General features: G+C 47.1%; 1 protein-coding gene across 2 annotated transcripts in view; it reads left to right on the top strand.

The window, feature by feature from the left end:
- Nucleotides 1–16,473, top strand: part of Tubgcp3 (tubulin gamma complex associated protein 3) — a 57,905-nt gene that overhangs the window by 17,555 nt on the left and 23,877 nt on the right. For both annotated transcript variants that reach the window (XM_021218785.2, XM_021218787.2), the window contains exons 8-14: nucleotides 790–915; nucleotides 4,158–4,226; nucleotides 4,559–4,691; nucleotides 5,602–5,768; nucleotides 13,250–13,360; nucleotides 13,648–13,756; nucleotides 14,774–14,963. In XM_021218785.2, coding sequence (XP_021074444.1) covers nucleotides 790–915; nucleotides 4,158–4,226; nucleotides 4,559–4,691; nucleotides 5,602–5,768; nucleotides 13,250–13,360; nucleotides 13,648–13,756; nucleotides 14,774–14,963 — 905 coding nt within the window. The remainder of the gene's footprint in view (nucleotides 1–789; nucleotides 916–4,157; nucleotides 4,227–4,558; nucleotides 4,692–5,601; nucleotides 5,769–13,249; nucleotides 13,361–13,647; nucleotides 13,757–14,773; nucleotides 14,964–16,473) is intronic.

The following is a 16,473-nucleotide window of genomic DNA, read 5'->3' as shown; positions in this document are numbered from 1 at the left end:
GCGTAGGTATGCCATCAGAGCCTGCTGCAGCGTAGGAATGCCATCAGAGCCTGCTGCAGCGTAGGTATGCCATCAGAGCCTGCTGCAGCGTAGGTATGCTACCAGAACCTGCTGCAGCGTAGGTATGTTAACAGAGCCTGCTGCAGCATAGGTGTGCTACCAGAGCCTGCTGCAGCGTAGGAATGCCATCAGAGCCTGCTGCAGCGTAGGTATGTTAACAGAGCCTGCTGCAGCGTAGGTGTGCTACCAGAGCCTGATGCAGTGTTCAGAGGTAGAGTCCAGGCACAGCTCCTTACCAGAGCCTTTCCTGGGGCTGGGCAGATTGGGCACTGAACAAGTTGCACAGCCTGATTTGACTTCTTGGCCTGGCTGTTTATGACTGATGTGATCTGTCATGGTCCTTCTGTGGCAGTGCATTCCTGACACAGTCTTCCCACATCCCTGCTCCTGTGAGTGTCTTCCCTGCTCTCAGCTCCTCAGCAGAACAGAGCACAACCCATCCCCCAGTCCCTGATGGACATACCCCAGAGTGGTCCTGCATAGAGACACAGCGGGAGCCTGGACCCGTCCCCCAGTCCCTGATGGACATACCCCAGAGTGGTCCTGCATAGAGACACAACGGGAGCCTGGAGCCTCTCCCTGCGGCCTCCCTGCTGCTGTGCCCTCTGCCTTGGTGGTGTGCTAGTGACTTGTAACTACCTTTTTAGAATATTAGGGCAAGTGGCCAGGGCTAGTGATGAGGTCTACCGTTCACTTTGAGTTTTGACTTTATCCGTGTTTACTTTTTAGGCAAACTTAAACAAATCTTTGAGGGACACGGCAGTCCGGCTTGCTGAGTTGGGATGGTTGCATAATAAAATCAGAAAGTATGCTGACCAGAGGAGTCTGGACCGCTCATTTGGACTTGTAGGTCAGGTATGTTCATCCTTGTTGGGTTTGAGATGCTTAATCTACTTAATGTCTGCATGTAAGGTCACTGTCAGGGTCTTGTTGAGGAACGTGTCAGTCAGGGTCCACTGGGAGTATGCAGGAGTCCATCAAGGCCAGAGGAAAGAGCTCGAGAGAGGGAGGGCCTTTGAAGTGGGAGAGCTTGGGCTTGCCCTGTAGCCATCACTGCTGTCTCAGGATAAGGAAGGACCCTGTGGATATAACCAGGTCTTCAGGTACCCCACATCTAATGCTACAGATCACTGCCAGGATGCCCATGGTGGGTACTGAGGGACCTACTACAGTGCCACTGCCAAGATGTCCATGGTGGACACAGAGGGACCTACTGTAGTGTCACTGCCAGGGTGTCCATGGTGGGCACTAAGGGACCTACTGTAGTGTCACTGCCAGGATGTCTATGGTGGACACAGAGGGACCTACTGCAGTGTCACTGCCAGGATGTCCATGGTGGGCACTATGGGACTTACTGCTGTGTCTCTTGAAGCAAATACTTTTACCTCTTGACTGCTGGATCTTGAGGGAACAGCAGATATAAAAGTGAGTGTGGATCGCTTCTCGGCCTTTTGGCTAAGATCAAGTATAAAAGTGAGTGTGGGATACTTTCAAAGCCCCAGACTTTTGGACAAGTTTAGTGGTCCATGCTTTTGGTCTCAGTTGGATTCTTAGGTAGGAATTACTGCCAGTGTTATCAACAGAAATTTACTGAGAGGCTTCGAGATTGCACAGAGAGATGCTGCAGTGTGGCTGGTGGCCGGGAGCATGGCAGAGGCAGTGTGGCTGGTGGTCAGGAATGTTACTTTGAAGTGAAGCTTCACGTTTGACAGCATGTCACCTTGCCCAGATTCTGTTCATTCACCATAGTTTCTTTCTATAACAGAAGGTGAGGAGAGACTGCATAGTTAGCTCCTGGTCTTGAGTCTAGCAGTTTCCTCTTGGTTCTGTCCAAGGAATCGGCCCGCTGGCCGTTGCTGGCCATCGCCCTTCTCCTCCTCTGAGGGCTGACATTGAAAGCACAGAAGCAGAATCCATTGCCTCTCCTTGCTTTACTTGTAGTTCTGCCTGGGAGAACGTGTGACAGATTGTATGACAGTCTCACTTCTTTCTGGTTGCATGGAAGACATGGTGTGAATGTGTTGCTTGTTGACACTTGCACACTTTGCTGTGTGACTGGGGCTGCAGAGATGGGCAGTACAGCTCTTCCCTCAGCACACTGACTGTGTCCACAGGGCCCAGGCCCTACAGTGGGGCCTTAGCACTTGAAGTTGTATTCCTTAGTTATCTGAGGAGCCTTGGAGTAGCTGACCCAGTGTTCACCCCAGCAAGCAGTGTGCTGGCTCCCCTTCTCCCCATCCTCCTGGCGATTCTGGTTATCACGGGAGTTGTGGTTTCTGAACATTTTTTCCATATGCCCATTGGCTATGTCTCTTGAGAAATGTCCAGTTTTATACTTTTGAAAATCAGACAGTGTGGGTCTATCTACCCAGCTGTGTGTCTTAGCTATTTTACCACTGTAAGTAGCGTCATGTGTCTCACAGCACAGGTCTTGAAGTCCTGTGTTCTTACCTTCCTGAGCACCCTCACAGGATTTGTTAGCACTGTCCTGCAGAAGCCTGGGCTGCAGCACCAGCGCTTATCTAGGAGTGCTCTGGCATGGAGGGCTGCATGTGACTCCTGTTGTTCTGCTGCTGCAATCCAGGAGATGTGGCTGCCCATGTTAGACTGCTGGAGTGCTCTTGGGGTGACCTGTATCCCTGCTGGGGTGTCTTCCTTGTGCCTGTCATCTTGGGTCGTTGCTGTGCACACTCTCCCTGAGGTCTCAGCAGGACTCTTAGACTCAACATAGGACACTGGCTCCTAGGACAGTTTCCAGCACTCCTCGGGCAAGCCCAGGTGGCCCAGCTGGCTCCCTCTGGCTGTGGGAGAGGAATGCGCTCATGGAACCTTGCTGTGTGTGGCATTGTGATGTTGATCCACCAGTGAGTGCAGCTGTGTGGTCTGCAAGTTTGCATTCTCCCTGTCAGACTGCAACCTGGGCTCTTGATCATTTGATAAACTGTTTGTATTTTAGTTTTTTTAACCTTGTATAGGTTTGTGGTTCTGCCCTCCTGGAACAGGGCTGGGGTGGCAGTTTTGTAAAACCTGATGTTGTATCCCGACAAATTCCACATTGCCGCCTCTGTGAACATTAGGGAAACTACTAGTTTGTTAAGGATTTCTATGCCCCGGTGCTAATTCTTTCTGTATATAAAACCCGTCGAAGTATGCGTGTGGTAGTAGTGGGAGCTTTGGAAGTGTCAACCTTCCTTGGGTGCTCTGGACTTCACTCAAAGGTCTTTGTGGCTCTTTGGTTGGGGCAGTTCATCTTTAAGTCTGACTTTTGAAGTGTTGCTGTATGTTTGCTAAGTTGGTGTGTTTTGTGCTCATTTTTATAGTTACAGGAGATTAAAATGTTCATTTTATGTTCACTTTTTAACCAGAAGGGTATCTTGTATTTTATGTTCATTTTTAAAACTAAAAGGGCATTTCATTCTTCTGTGTGGTAAAATAGGCCCATAATTTATGAGCCTGTGCATTGCACTAAGGTCTGCAGGGAGCCATGGCGCCTACATATTTATTTAATGAGGTTAGGCTTCAGCCTTTGCCAGTCTGTTTATGGTAGCTTATCTTGCAGACAGATTTTGGACTGTGTGCTCTGTTTATAGCCTGGGGTCATGCAAAAGGAGTTTTATCACTGGACTGCAGGCCAGTGTGAGGGAGGGACCCTTCTTTACCACTTGTGACAGTGTCACTGGACTGCAGGCCAGCGTGAGGGACTCTTCTTGACCACTTGTGACAGTGTCTTTAGTTCAGGTTGGAGATGCAGAGCAGTGCTGAGTACTCTGGGCTGAAAAGTAAACCACATCTAAACTGGGGCTGGCAGAAGTTCCCAGTGCTTGGAAAAGCACTCAAGAAAGTTACTGTGACTGTAGAAACTCCTAAAGGACACCATGCTGAAGGGTCATCCTCTGAAGTGACCCACACGTGTAGCTTCGTGAAAACCCGACACATCTCCATTTCTCCTCTGCAAGGCCCAAGCTTGTGATAGAAACAGATGCTACAGGTCCAGGATCTCAGTTACTCTGAGCCCCATGGGAAAGTGCCGCCTCCTTTCAGAGAGACACATGTGTGTGCACAGCCATGCTTCAACCCTGTTTATTCTTCCCACACAGAGTTTTTGTGCCGCATTGCACCAAGAGCTCAAAGAATACTACAGGCTCCTCTCTGTTCTGCACTCCCAGGTAAGGACTGCCTCTGTGAGTCTGTCCTTCACGTTTCAAGAGTTAGAAAATCAAGAATGTAGAGAGGATTTGTTACTTCATACATATACAAGACTAATTACCTCCATAGTACAAGATTTGTTCATTTTACCCTAGAGCCAATTAATTGTTCATTTCAGGGTTCTGTCTACCATCTGAAGACTATTTGTATGTAGCCTAAGAGTGCTGTAGTTTTAAAAGGACTGTGACTGTATTGTTAGCATAGCTGTGGCCTTGTTCTCACCTTGTGTGGGTTAAGGGGTGATGGACTGTACTCACTCACTTCTGCTTAACCTTTCCCTGTTGTTTTTTAGCTCCAGCTAGAAGATGATCAGGGTGTGAATTTGGGACTAGAGAGTAGCCTCACACTGCGGCGCCTCCTGGTTTGGACATATGACCCCAAAATAAGATTAAAGACCCTTGCTGCGCTGGTAGATCACTGCCAAGGTCTCCTGAGTTCCTCTTTTCTGTGCTTCTAGACATACTTGAGTGCAAAACTTGTCTGTAGGTAGGGCCTGTGATTCTGCTCTGGTTGAGGGTACAACAAACAGATTGTAGATACAGCTCCTAGATACAGGCTCGCAGGGACAGTAACCTGGGACCGGGGCAGCTTGCCATTAGCCTGAGCTAAAGCTGGGAAGGAGGTGTTGTGTGTGAGGCTGCTCTGTGTCTTGCAGCAATCTTGTCTGTCCTATGTGGTCTTTAGCAGATGTTGCCGTAAGACCTGCTCCTGGGCTCCTGGGTGTCTGCTCATTCCCCTCCGCTTGCAAACCAGAGCAGTCTGTACAAACCTAGGGGCCACGTGAAGCCCTCAGCTTCTGACACAAACTGTTGACCCCTGTGCTTGTGTTGCGGGGACCTGGTTCTGCTGCTTCTGTACTTTCCTTGGGGCTCCTGCTGGGCTCTGGCTGCTGAGCAGTGTCACACTGCACCACTGCACTGCACTGCACTGCAGGGAGTTGGACCTCATGTGCCACACTCCAAGTCTTGTCACTGCTGATCCTTAGACCCTCTGCTTCTCATGGGTACTTAGATTCGAACTAAATTATAATGTGAAGTGCGAGTCTCAAGTGTCTAGGCTGGGTAGCTGGTCACTCTTGGTCAGTTTTACAACTGAAAAACTTCTTGGCTGACTCTTACTTGAGTATGTGTAAAGCCAGAAACTGAACCTTAGTGCCCAGGCCTTGCAGCACGGCACGCTGCTGCTGTGGCTAAATACAGGAGGTCCTTACTAACTGATGAAAGCAGATACCCTTTATCTCACTCCTTGGCTGCCTTTGCTTAGCGTTTAGTGATTGGTTTGGGCCATGAATTCAAATTTGGCTATTTCTGTGTATTTTTTCCTCATTTCCCCTAGGACGAAAGGGGGGTGAGCTGGCCTCTGCTGTTCATGCCTATACGAAGACAGGGGACCCCTACATGAAGTCCCTGGTACAGCACATTCTGAGCTTGGTGTCTCACCCTGTCCTGAGCTTCCTCTACCGGTGGATATATGATGGGGAGTTGGAGGACACTTACCACGAAGTAAGTACCGAGACCTGGGCTAAGGGGCGTGGAACCCACCTTCTCCAGTGTGGTTGATCTCAGCCATTATCACTGCCTCTGAACGGGACTGTGCCCACACCTCCAGGGTCAGTGCTGGGAGCTCAGTGAGGTGTAAGTGCATGTGCTGGCTCAGTGGCAGACTGATGGCGGCGTGTGGGCTGCTCTCCTGGGGTCAGGCTCACTGGTGGACTGATGGCGGCGGCGTGTGGGCGGCTCTCCCGGGCCTGGAGCTGTCTTTTCACATGGGGATTTTATAAATCTGGTTGGCTTGGTGCTGAGGATTTGAGTGAAGCAAGCTACTGCATTTGTGTCTGTTTTCCTTTTGAAATACAGGTAGTTACGTGTGTGGTCCTAAAAATACCTGACATAAAACCATGTAGCAAAACCAGAGGGGCTTGGCAGTTGGGGAACAGGGCTAGAGACAACACACTCGAAAGTGTTGCCAGCAACACAGAGAAATGGAAAGAGAAACATAAAAGCTGTATCGCGGATCCACGTATGCTAAGAGGCTAAGAACTACATAGATACTACACAGAGTACAGCATTCATGGCAGAAGCTCTGATGTTTCCCGGAGAAGTGCAGAGAGGAAGTTTATTTTAGGTGGGGGGTGGGTTGAAACCAGGCCACATGTTGCTAGACAAATGCTCCACCACTGACCTACTGACCTATATCCCCAGGCTTCTGTCTAGATTTCTGAAGTGTGCGGTGCATAATTGTTCGTTACGTTTCTCAGATTGATGTACTGTGCTGTAGTATGGTATACATTTGGGGTATTTTTCTGAAGATACCTGGTTGCTTGAAATATGAGTAAGACTTAAGGTTTGATTTATTGTGTGCATGCACGGGTGCATGTGTGTCTTTGTGTGTGCGTGTGAGCGCGTGTGTAAGTCAGAAGTCAGTCTCAGTTATTGACCTCCATACAACTTCTACCTTCTTCCCTTTTTACTGGATCCGTGCGTTAACTAGGCTGACTACTCAGAATGCCCCAGCGATCTGCCTGACTCTCTCCAGCTCTTGGATTACAAGTGTGTTTCACTATAGCCAGGGCTTTTGCTTGTTTGTTTTTTAATGATATTGTTATTTTTGTTCTGTTTTTTCCATATCATATATTCTGGTTATGGTTTCCCCTCCCCAACTCCTCCCAGGTCCTCTCTACATCCCCCTCACCCTTCCTCTCTCTTTAGAATACAAATGGGCATCTAAAAAAAATAATAAAATATGGTAAAATAAAAACAAATATGCTGAAATAGGAAAAATAAATGAACAAACGGAAGAGAAAGAGTCAAACAAAGGGCACAAGAAACATAGATGCAGAGAGACACACACACACAGAAATCTCATTAAAGCACAGAATTGGAAACCATAATAAATTATGTGTGGCTGAGGACGGTGTCCACAGAGTTCAGAAGGGGGCTTTGGCTCCCTGAATCTGGAGCTCTAGGAAGTTGTGAGCTGCCACCCAGTGTGGGTGGTGAGAATCGAACTCCCGTCCTCTGCAACTGTAATACCTGCTCTTAAGCTCGGAGCTGCCTGTCTGGGATCCTCAGGTTTACTTGTTTTTCTTTGCTCACTGAGCCATCGCTCTGGCCGGGGCTTTATGAGTTACTAAGTGAGTGTGTTTGTCTGTTGAGTACCCTAGAGTTAGTTCATCTTGTCACTCAGCAAGCATAGCCTCAGTTCTTACCCCATGGAAAGATTTTAATATTTTTTTCATGCTTTTCTTTCGAGTTAATTTAAAAAGTTCCATGAGTTCTGCAAACATCCCCTGGGTCCTTTCCTGGGCTAGTGAGAGCTAGCATGTTCCTCCATTGACCCACCAGTCATCCCACACCTCCCCACACCAAAGATTCTACAGTCCGAGGCCAGTGCCTAACCTGAGTTCACATAGGGCACTGGCAAGACCGAGGTCCCTAGTCCTTCCTCTGCCAGTCCCTTTGCCCACAAGACCCTTGACCTGGTGACCTTTTGGCATGTTGACCCGTTGACTTGGTAACCCTGGTGTTCCTTGCTCCTTTTGCTGGTGATGATGGCAGGCTGGCAAACAGCTCTCTGTGAGGTTAGGTGCAGGGCTAAGGTGCTGAGGGCTGCAGTTAGCTGCAGAGACTTAGATCTGCTCCATTGGGTCTGCCTCACTCAGCCTTCCGGCCCTCCTAGATCCTCACAAAGCCTGGGCGAGTCCAGGGCACGCTGTGAGCACGTGAGTCTCGTGTGAGGCGAGCAGCAAGGGCAAGAGTTGCCTGAGCCGGTTCAGTCTAGAAGGTTGTGTGACTTTTGGCCATTTCCTGGCCCTGAATATAGGTCCTTGATGTCTTTGATGGTGAACTCTATGCATAGTTTTCATTTAAGTTTTAAGTCATGTTTGGGAAGGTAATCTTTAACTGCAAGTAATAGATTTACCACACACATTCAGTAGCTTAGAGAATGACATTGTGTATTTGAGTTTTTTTGAGGATTTTTGCCTCTTTAGTCCTCTAGTAGGCTAATTCTTCCTCAGATTGGCCAAAGTCAGTTATGATTTGATTGTGAAATTTAATTTTTTCATATGCTATCTTAGTGGCTCTAAGTAAGTTTTTTGTGGAGTATCTGCAGAGGGAAATGCTTCAGCCATTGGAAGGTGTAAATACTGGTATAGAAAAACTGGACAGGGAAGCCAAGAAGATGCTGTGAGCTGAACACTAACTGACTCCTGTGGTCGGTCTTGGCAGCCAGCCTGTGTAGCCTGAGAAGCGCCTGCTAAAGCACAGCCTCCTGAGTGTGTCTGAGGAAGGGAGCCCAGAGGGGCTAGTTAGGAGGGTACACCTACCTGGGATGTAGCAACATCCCAGAGGCCGGCTGGGGATGCAGGCTCAACTAGAGAGGAACAGAGAAAGCCGGCGGGGGCAGCATTCTCTGCTCTGCATCCTTCCCCACTGTAGATGCAGCCTGCGAAGCATGAGACTGAGTAAGCCTGCCTGCCTGCCTTTTTTTTTTTATTAGATATTTTCTTCATTTACATTTCAAATGCTATCCCCAAAGTCCCCTATACCCGTCCCCTGCCCTGCTCCCCTACCCACCCACTCCCGCTTCCTGGCCCTGGCATTCCCCTGTACTGGGGCATATAATCTTTGCAAGACCAAGGGCCTCTCCTCCCAATGATGGCCAACTAGGCCATCCTCTGCTACATATGCAGCTAGAGACACGAGCTCTGGGGGTACTGGTTAGTTCATATTGTTGTTCCACCTATAGGGTTGCAGACCCCTTCAGCTCCTTGGGTACTTTCTCTAGCTCCTTCCTTTCTTATGCTGCTTTAGCAAGTACTTTGCCACAAGGAGACATGTCGTAGCAAAACTGCAGAGAGCCAAAGTCTGGGAAAGTCCCACAGCAGCAGATGAGAACCTCAGTAGCCACCCTTTCATGAGGAGGCCAGCAGGTGGCGGGTGCTTAGCATAACACCACTGGGAATTCTGCCACCATTGAAAGTGTCATGCAGAAATGGAGAAAGAAGAGGTTCCTGTTTGGTAAAACGTGAGAGAGTTCCCAGACTGCAGTACTTGCCCAGATTGATTCATGAAGAAGTAGGACCGTGCTGAGACCTCCAGCAGGTCAGTGGGTCGGTCAGCGATTAAGACAGTTCGTAAGGCGAGGCCGTGGTAAGATAGTTCTAACCAGACAGCTACAGAGTCACTACCAAGCCTTCTCAAACTTAACCAAGTACAACAGGAAGCAACATTGAAGTTCATTTTATGATGCCATCGTAATACCACACAAGACAAATGTGTGACCACTTCTTTTAGGACTGTAGATGTGGAAAGCCCCCAGTTAATACTAGGAAGCAAAATTTAGAATTCCATATATTGAAAACATTGTTATCAGAAGGGGTTTTATCCAAGTAATTACATAGGTGTGGCCCGTAGTCTACCATCGTGGTACGCATGGTAAGAGTTTAGTCTACTTTGTTGGTGCTAGAGAATTGTCTGTTGATATTCAGCACAATTCAGTGATAAAATACCAAAGCCTTCATCAGAAAGGATCTTGCTTTGGGACAGCTACTGTCTGTGACTGGTAAGAGGCAGTCTGCCTTGTCTCTGGGTGAAGAAGGAGAGAATGTTACACTGTTATCGTTCCTACTCAGCAGTGTGCTCACACTGGCAAGACAGGAATGGAGAAGAGTCTAATCCAGTAGAAAAGACAGGGAGAAATAAGCTTAGCCCATCCTAGGTGACATGATCTTAACATAAATAAACCCAGTGTGCCCTGAATAGAGATCCATCGGAAAGCAGGGAGGTGTACCTGTGCATTGCACTAAGGTTCTCAGACTAGCAGACTGCCAGTCGGTGACCAAAACCCCTTGTTTCTCTATGCTCAGGAAATAAAGAAAACAGCTCCATTCACATCATGAAATCGGGATGAATTTAGCCAACACAGCTCCAGCCCAGTACCCTTTGAAAGACTGTAACGAGAGCGTTTGCCTAGTCCATGACCTCGTGGTACAAGGAAGCTGACTGGATTCTGCCCTTTGAAGGGCTGTGAGCGTGCTTAAGCACTAAGCTGGAGTCCGGGCGCTGTAGCAGGAGGAGCTGTGGAAGCGTCCGCTCTGCTGACAGATCCGATTCCTAGGAACTAAGCTGCATGCTAAGGAGATCTCCCCCTGCTCCTGTTTTAGGGTGGGGAGTGCACGGCTGTCTAGCAGTTAATGAGAAATTGGTACAATGACGTTTTACTTTTTGCTTAGATTCATTCTGTGATTGACATAATGGTAGAAATTGAAGGACCTTGAGGGGGAATACATCAATACAGTGCAGGCTCGTTGCAATTATACTCTGACCTTGGTTTTCCTCTGCCACATGTATGTCTCACAGAGGTCATTGTACTCTGAAGATGAGCACACCCTTTGTGCTCACCACTAGCTGCTCGTAGAGTGATTGCACGCTCCTGTGCCCCAGATGAAGCACTGTGTTCATGACTTCCAAAGATGACTGAATTGTCTGGGAGGTTTTTAATAGTTTAAATTAAAATTTCTTATTGTTCACACTGATAAAGCCAGCTGCACTCAAACTATCAGGATAAATTGGTGTACTGTCTATATAAACTAGCTCTTGTGGTTAAGTGAATATCAAAGGAATATAATTTATATGCAATTAATCTAATCTGTTGAATGGCAAGCCAAAGGGCAGTCGTGGCACAGTGAGGTAACCAGGGAGATACTTATGGTGGGTTTATAGCATCTTTGTGTTTCTCTCGGGGTTAGTTTCAGTATGTGCTACATGATAACCTCATCATAAGTGTTTATTTCCTCAAACTGCCTCTGTTATATAGTTTAGGTTGGAAGGTACCATAGCACAAGAGTCTAAGTTAGATTAGTTAGTTAAAATCAAATGATCCCTTCTCTCTGGTCACAAGAATGTCAACAGTCAGAAGCTTGGCCTGCAAAGTCATGAGTGAGACATCATCGAAACTTACAGTCATCTTGCAATGGTTTTCTGCTCAACACGTGGTAACCACTCTGAGAGAGTGATGCTATCTAAAACAAAAAAACCAGCAAAATGTTTAGCTGGTATCAGTTATTAAAGCTTTTCTGAGTTACACATTTGTGCAGTTTGATTGTCTGTGCACATCTAGCAGAGGAGGTTAGACGTGGAGTAGTCTGATCATGAGTGGGTATACTGTGTGTGCTCAGTTTCAGCTGTGCTGCGTGTGTGCCACATCATTCCTCAGCTTTTCTTGGAAGTAAATGATGAGTGTCACTTTCTGACATTAAGTTATTCTTCATCAAGTTCTTATTATAAAGTTTCTTTGAAATCCTGACTAGCTATTAATATGTCCTGTATTTGTAAATGTAAATTTGCATCTTGTTTTTCCTGGAAAGATTAGTATTTGTCTTCAAGTTCTCGGAAATCTGTTACACAGTAAGAAACTTTATTTTTAATGGTTACATGATTGTTATAGGTCATTGGCATATTTACTTGCTTTTTTTTTTGACATTTTTCCCAACAACACTGGCTTTCTTCATCAATTATATTATTGTCTATATATACAACCCAAGATTACACGTTATTTATTTATTTATTTATTTATGAGGCAAAAGTCTTACTGTGTAGTCCTGGCTGGCCTAGAACTTGCAGAGATGTGTCGACTTCCCAGTTACTGGGGTTAAAGCCATGTGCCACCCCAGATTGCTCTTGACATTTACTAGCATATTAGAAGTATAACATACTTAAATCAAAAAGCTTTACCAATAAAAGGATAATATTTTATTTAAGGTAATTAATGATAGAAATAATACAAAGTAAAATAAAATGGTAAAAATACACTGAAAGCTATTTCTGTAATCTGGAAAGTGGGATGGACAATCCATCTTCATGGATCAGAAAAGGAATCTTGTAGTTACAACAGCAACAGCAAAACCAGAGCAGGACACAGGAGGAAAACACCAAAGGGCATTAGCACTGTGGCCGTGTGCTCAGCTTCACTTAGCTAGGGGTACAGAACACAGGGCGCCCCACTGCTGGGCATGCTAGCAGCACAGGCTCTGGAGGTGTATACATAGAAACTGAACATAACTCGCTGTCAGTTCTGCTTCTGCAGAGCAAGTGTGTAGGGACCAGAGCAGTGGTGCTAAGCCTCGTGGCTAAACAGGAAAGTGGTCTCTGTACTCTAGATGAACTGGAGGCAGTGGCAGCTGCGTCTTTCCTGTGGGAGGGGGAAGGTGAGTAGTGATTGATGAGGTAGACGGTGTGCTATTCTCTCCCAGGGGAGAGTCTTGTGAGGAAGTGTCTGCAGCACCCTTGGGCTGCTTGGTTGCAGGTGACCCTTGCATGGGAGGCCTTGTGTGCTGGGTTCTTGTCTGTGGACGGCAGTTTGTGAACACCCTATGTGCTCAGCTGCTGCTCCAGCCTGTGGCACTCTGAAGTGAAGGTGATCGTGAGCACACACCCCGAGGGCCACTAGCCTTGAGTGCTGAGAAAGCGCTGGAGTTGTGTGTGGATGTGGAACTCCTCGAGCATGAAGAACCTTCAGGACTCGGGTCCCGGAGGCTGCCAGCCAGGGGCTTACTGCACTCACGCTGTGCCTCACTCCTAAGTCTTCAAGGAGAGGTGCAGCTTGCTTTTGTTGTAGTTGGCTTTAATTATCTAGAACACAACTTAGCTTTCTGTCCAGAGTACTTTGTCAAAGGAGTTTATTGTATAGGTGAGTGGGCTCTTTGTGTCTGAAGAACTTATTTATAGGATAACTTTGTAATAATGTCCTTGTTACTATAACTAATATTTTCACAAGTATTTCTTCATTTTATTTCATTTTAACTTTTGGTTTTTTGAAACTGGGTTTCTCTGTTTGACCCTGGCTGACCTGGAACTCACCAGGCTGGCTTCGAACTCAGAGATCCATCTGCCTCTGCCTCCTGAGTGCTGGGATTAAAGGCATGCGCCACCACGCCCAGCTTTTCAGAAGTATTTCTAATGCTCGGTGTTCTTTTGCTCAGTTTTTTGTGGCGTCAGATCCAACAGTTAAAACCGACCGTCTGTGGCACGACAAGTACACCCTGAGGAAATCGATGATCCCTTCCTTCATTACAATGGACCAGTCTAGGAAGGTAGGCTGGCTGGACACTGCCATTTGGTGTTAACTGTCATTGCTCAGAGTGCTTGTATGATGTGCCAGCTGACCTTCACGTGAGGAAGTTGTGTTGTGCTCTGCTAATGGACCATGCTGATGTATGCTTGCTGGTGAGCTGTTTGGGCTCCTATCGCTCACTCGATAGAGATCCAGTGCTTATGGTCTGTGTTTTTAAGTCAGTAGCTAATGTGGGATGTGGGGATATTCAAAGTGTTTGGACCACTAACTTGTATAAAGGTGAATCATAGCTCTTTTTCTTTTTAGGTCCTTTTGATAGGAAAGTCAATAAATTTCTTGCACCAAGTTTGTCACGATCAGACACCTACTACAAAAATGATAGCAGTGACCAAGTCAGCAGAGTCACCCCGTGATGGTATGGCTGTTGTGGTGGTAACAGTGATGGGGTTGTGGTGGTGGTGGTGATGGTAGGGATGGAGGTATTGATGGTCATGTGGTTATGACCATGTGAGAAGGTAAGTATGGATGGGTAGGGACCATGGCGATGACAGTAATAATGTTGCTTAAAGCTCTGTACTGCAGAGCATCTATACATTACCTGGATCACTAAAACATGTGTATACAGAATATATATGAACTTGTGCAAAATATCTATTGTGTGGATGCTCAGATTTTTTTAACATAGAGTTAGTAGCATTGAATCAAGTAAACTGTTACCTCCTTAGTGATTTGCATGGCTTTATTCCCGTGGCAATGAAAGGACAGTCAATAAGTAAGGCAGGTGGGAGGCCTGAGACTCAGGCTCTTCAGGATCTGCCTGCCGCAGTTGACAGGTTCCCTTGCCAGCTGCTGGAAATCTGCCACCCGGCCCTCTTCCTTCATTCTCTTGCTTCTTGCCTCAGCCTCTCTTTTCCTGACAGCTTATCTCATTTACTAGTGCTCTGCCATCTTGAGTCTTTTACTTTGCATAAGAAGAGATGGGGTCCAGAGCCAGATTTGGGGAAGACCCCCTGTGTTTAAGAAATAGAAAGAGTCAGAGACTGTAGTATTGGAGCTATGACCTATCCACCATGCCTACATCACACAAGAGGTGCAGGTGGTCCCCCAGAGTCTCTCAGTGCTGTTGGGACTTTGATGCTCCTGTGTGGTTGTGAGACAAGTTAAGTGAGACTTACTGTAGCTACTGCCTGCAGGCTGAGCCTCGACCTTACGCTCAGTGCTGGAGCTGCTTCTTCTGGAATCCAAGTGCCAGCATCTGCTCTTGGTCCAGGGCTGCTGGCCTTCTGGGCTCAGGACTGCCTTGCTTTCATTGACTGTGGCTGGGTGGGGTCTACACTGATGTGTTGGCTTGGGTTCCATAGATGCCTTTACTGTTCCTCTGTTAAGGTATGTGCTACATATGGACGTGTGCCTGTCTTTCTTGTTTTTACAGCTGCGGATTTATTCACAGACTTAGAAAACGCATTTCAAGGGAAAATTGATGCTGCTTATTTTGAGACCAGCAAATATCTGTTGGATGTCCTCAATAAAAAGTACAGCCTGCTGGAACACATGCAAGCCATGCGGCGGTACCTGCTGCTTGGCCAAGGAGACTTCATACGGCACTTAATGGATTTGCTAAAGTGAGGAGCTCCACCTTTCACATGATGAGGACCTAATGGTTTTTCTTTAAAGGAACAAGTGACATCAGGAGGATATGGGTTGAAGTTTTGCAAATCTTTGTTTAAAACCAACTCTACATAGATAAAACTTCTATGAGTTAAATCCTTTACAGTTGTCTCTGGTAGCCAGCAGATCATCAGATGTGTGCCATGCCAAGGTCATGAGGAAGCCTCAGGTCTCTGTGAGCATCATGATGTGTGCAGTGGCTCCCTGAGTAGGTGGAGCTGGAAGCTAGTCACAGTTGACTTTGGCTTCTGTTTGAAACTAATATGATAAATATGTATTTTAAATTGGCCTCTTGGTCCATGTGCTTTATGCAGCTTGACAGCATTGCCCATCGCACTGTGCCTTGCGGCCTTCCTCCTCTTGTGGAGCATCCAGACCTGGTGTGTGTAGCTCAGGGCTATGGACAGGGCTGATGGTGAATGGGGCTTGTATGGTCACAGTGGGGCTAGTGCTCTCACTGAAGCATTTAAAGGGCAGGCGTTGTCCTTGCTGTGTCTCAGGGTTCCCTTTAATAATAATAATTTAATAATAAATTGTTCCCTTCAGGACAAAAAAAAAAAAAAAAAAAAAAAAAAAGGCAGTTACCTTTACACCTTGCCTGTGCTAATGAAGCTGATGTTTTGAGCCTGTGACCTTGGAGTTAGTCTGATTTCCCAGGAGGTTGTCCCCAGCTGTCCCATCTCATCCTCCAGGGAGTCTGGGTGGTGGTGCCCTGGAACCTGAATTGGAGCTGGTCATTGGCTGGCATGGATGCTCAGCAAGCCCATGAGTGTGTGTACCAGAAGTGTGGAGGTTTTGCAGAGAGTTAAAGAGGATGTGGCGAGGAGCTGTTAAAGGGAAGATGCTCTCGTGCTGCTGGCGGACAGCGGCAGTGCACAGGCGTGGGTGTGCAGAGTGGACGCTTGTGCAGACAGCCTAGCCAGGCAGCGCAGAGTGGAGGTGTGCTCAGCATTGTGGATCACTCCTCCCCGGAGTACTGGCTCCTGTCCTGGTGTGTCCGTCGTCCGCGGTGCAGGGTTCTCTCCTCAGCCATCAGCCTATCTCCTGCAACCTGCCATGATTGCCATCTTAGTCAGAAGGGGGGGGGGGCTTCATGTCTGGATGCACAGCCCTCAGCAGTGAAGTATGCTGGATACTGGTGCTGGTGTGCTGGTGCCGGCCACTGGAACCAGGATGTCTATAGTTAGCTGCGTAGACATAGGGTCTTCGTAGGGAATTGTAACAGTCCTGCCTGCAAGCCAGCCATAATATGAAAACGACCAAGATGTGTAGCACATAGAAGTACTTTCAACCTAAGCTGAATGAAAATTAATGTTTTTAATATTTTGAAGAAACCTACTTTCCACAACATTGTTGGCAGTTAATGTCATGAGCTTTTCATAATGAAGCAGAGTTGAGGTTTTTAAAAGTATTTTAATAAATTTTGAGCACAGGGCTAAGAGAAAGAAGCATTCAGGAAGACAC

This window comes from Mus pahari, chromosome 19 (genome assembly GCF_900095145.1).
Source record: "Mus pahari chromosome 19, PAHARI_EIJ_v1.1, whole genome shotgun sequence".
NCBI classification, from domain to species: domain Eukaryota; kingdom Metazoa; phylum Chordata; class Mammalia; order Rodentia; family Muridae; genus Mus; species Mus pahari.
Note: the sequence above shows the minus strand (reverse complement) of the source record. Positions and strands in the feature narration are given on the sequence as shown.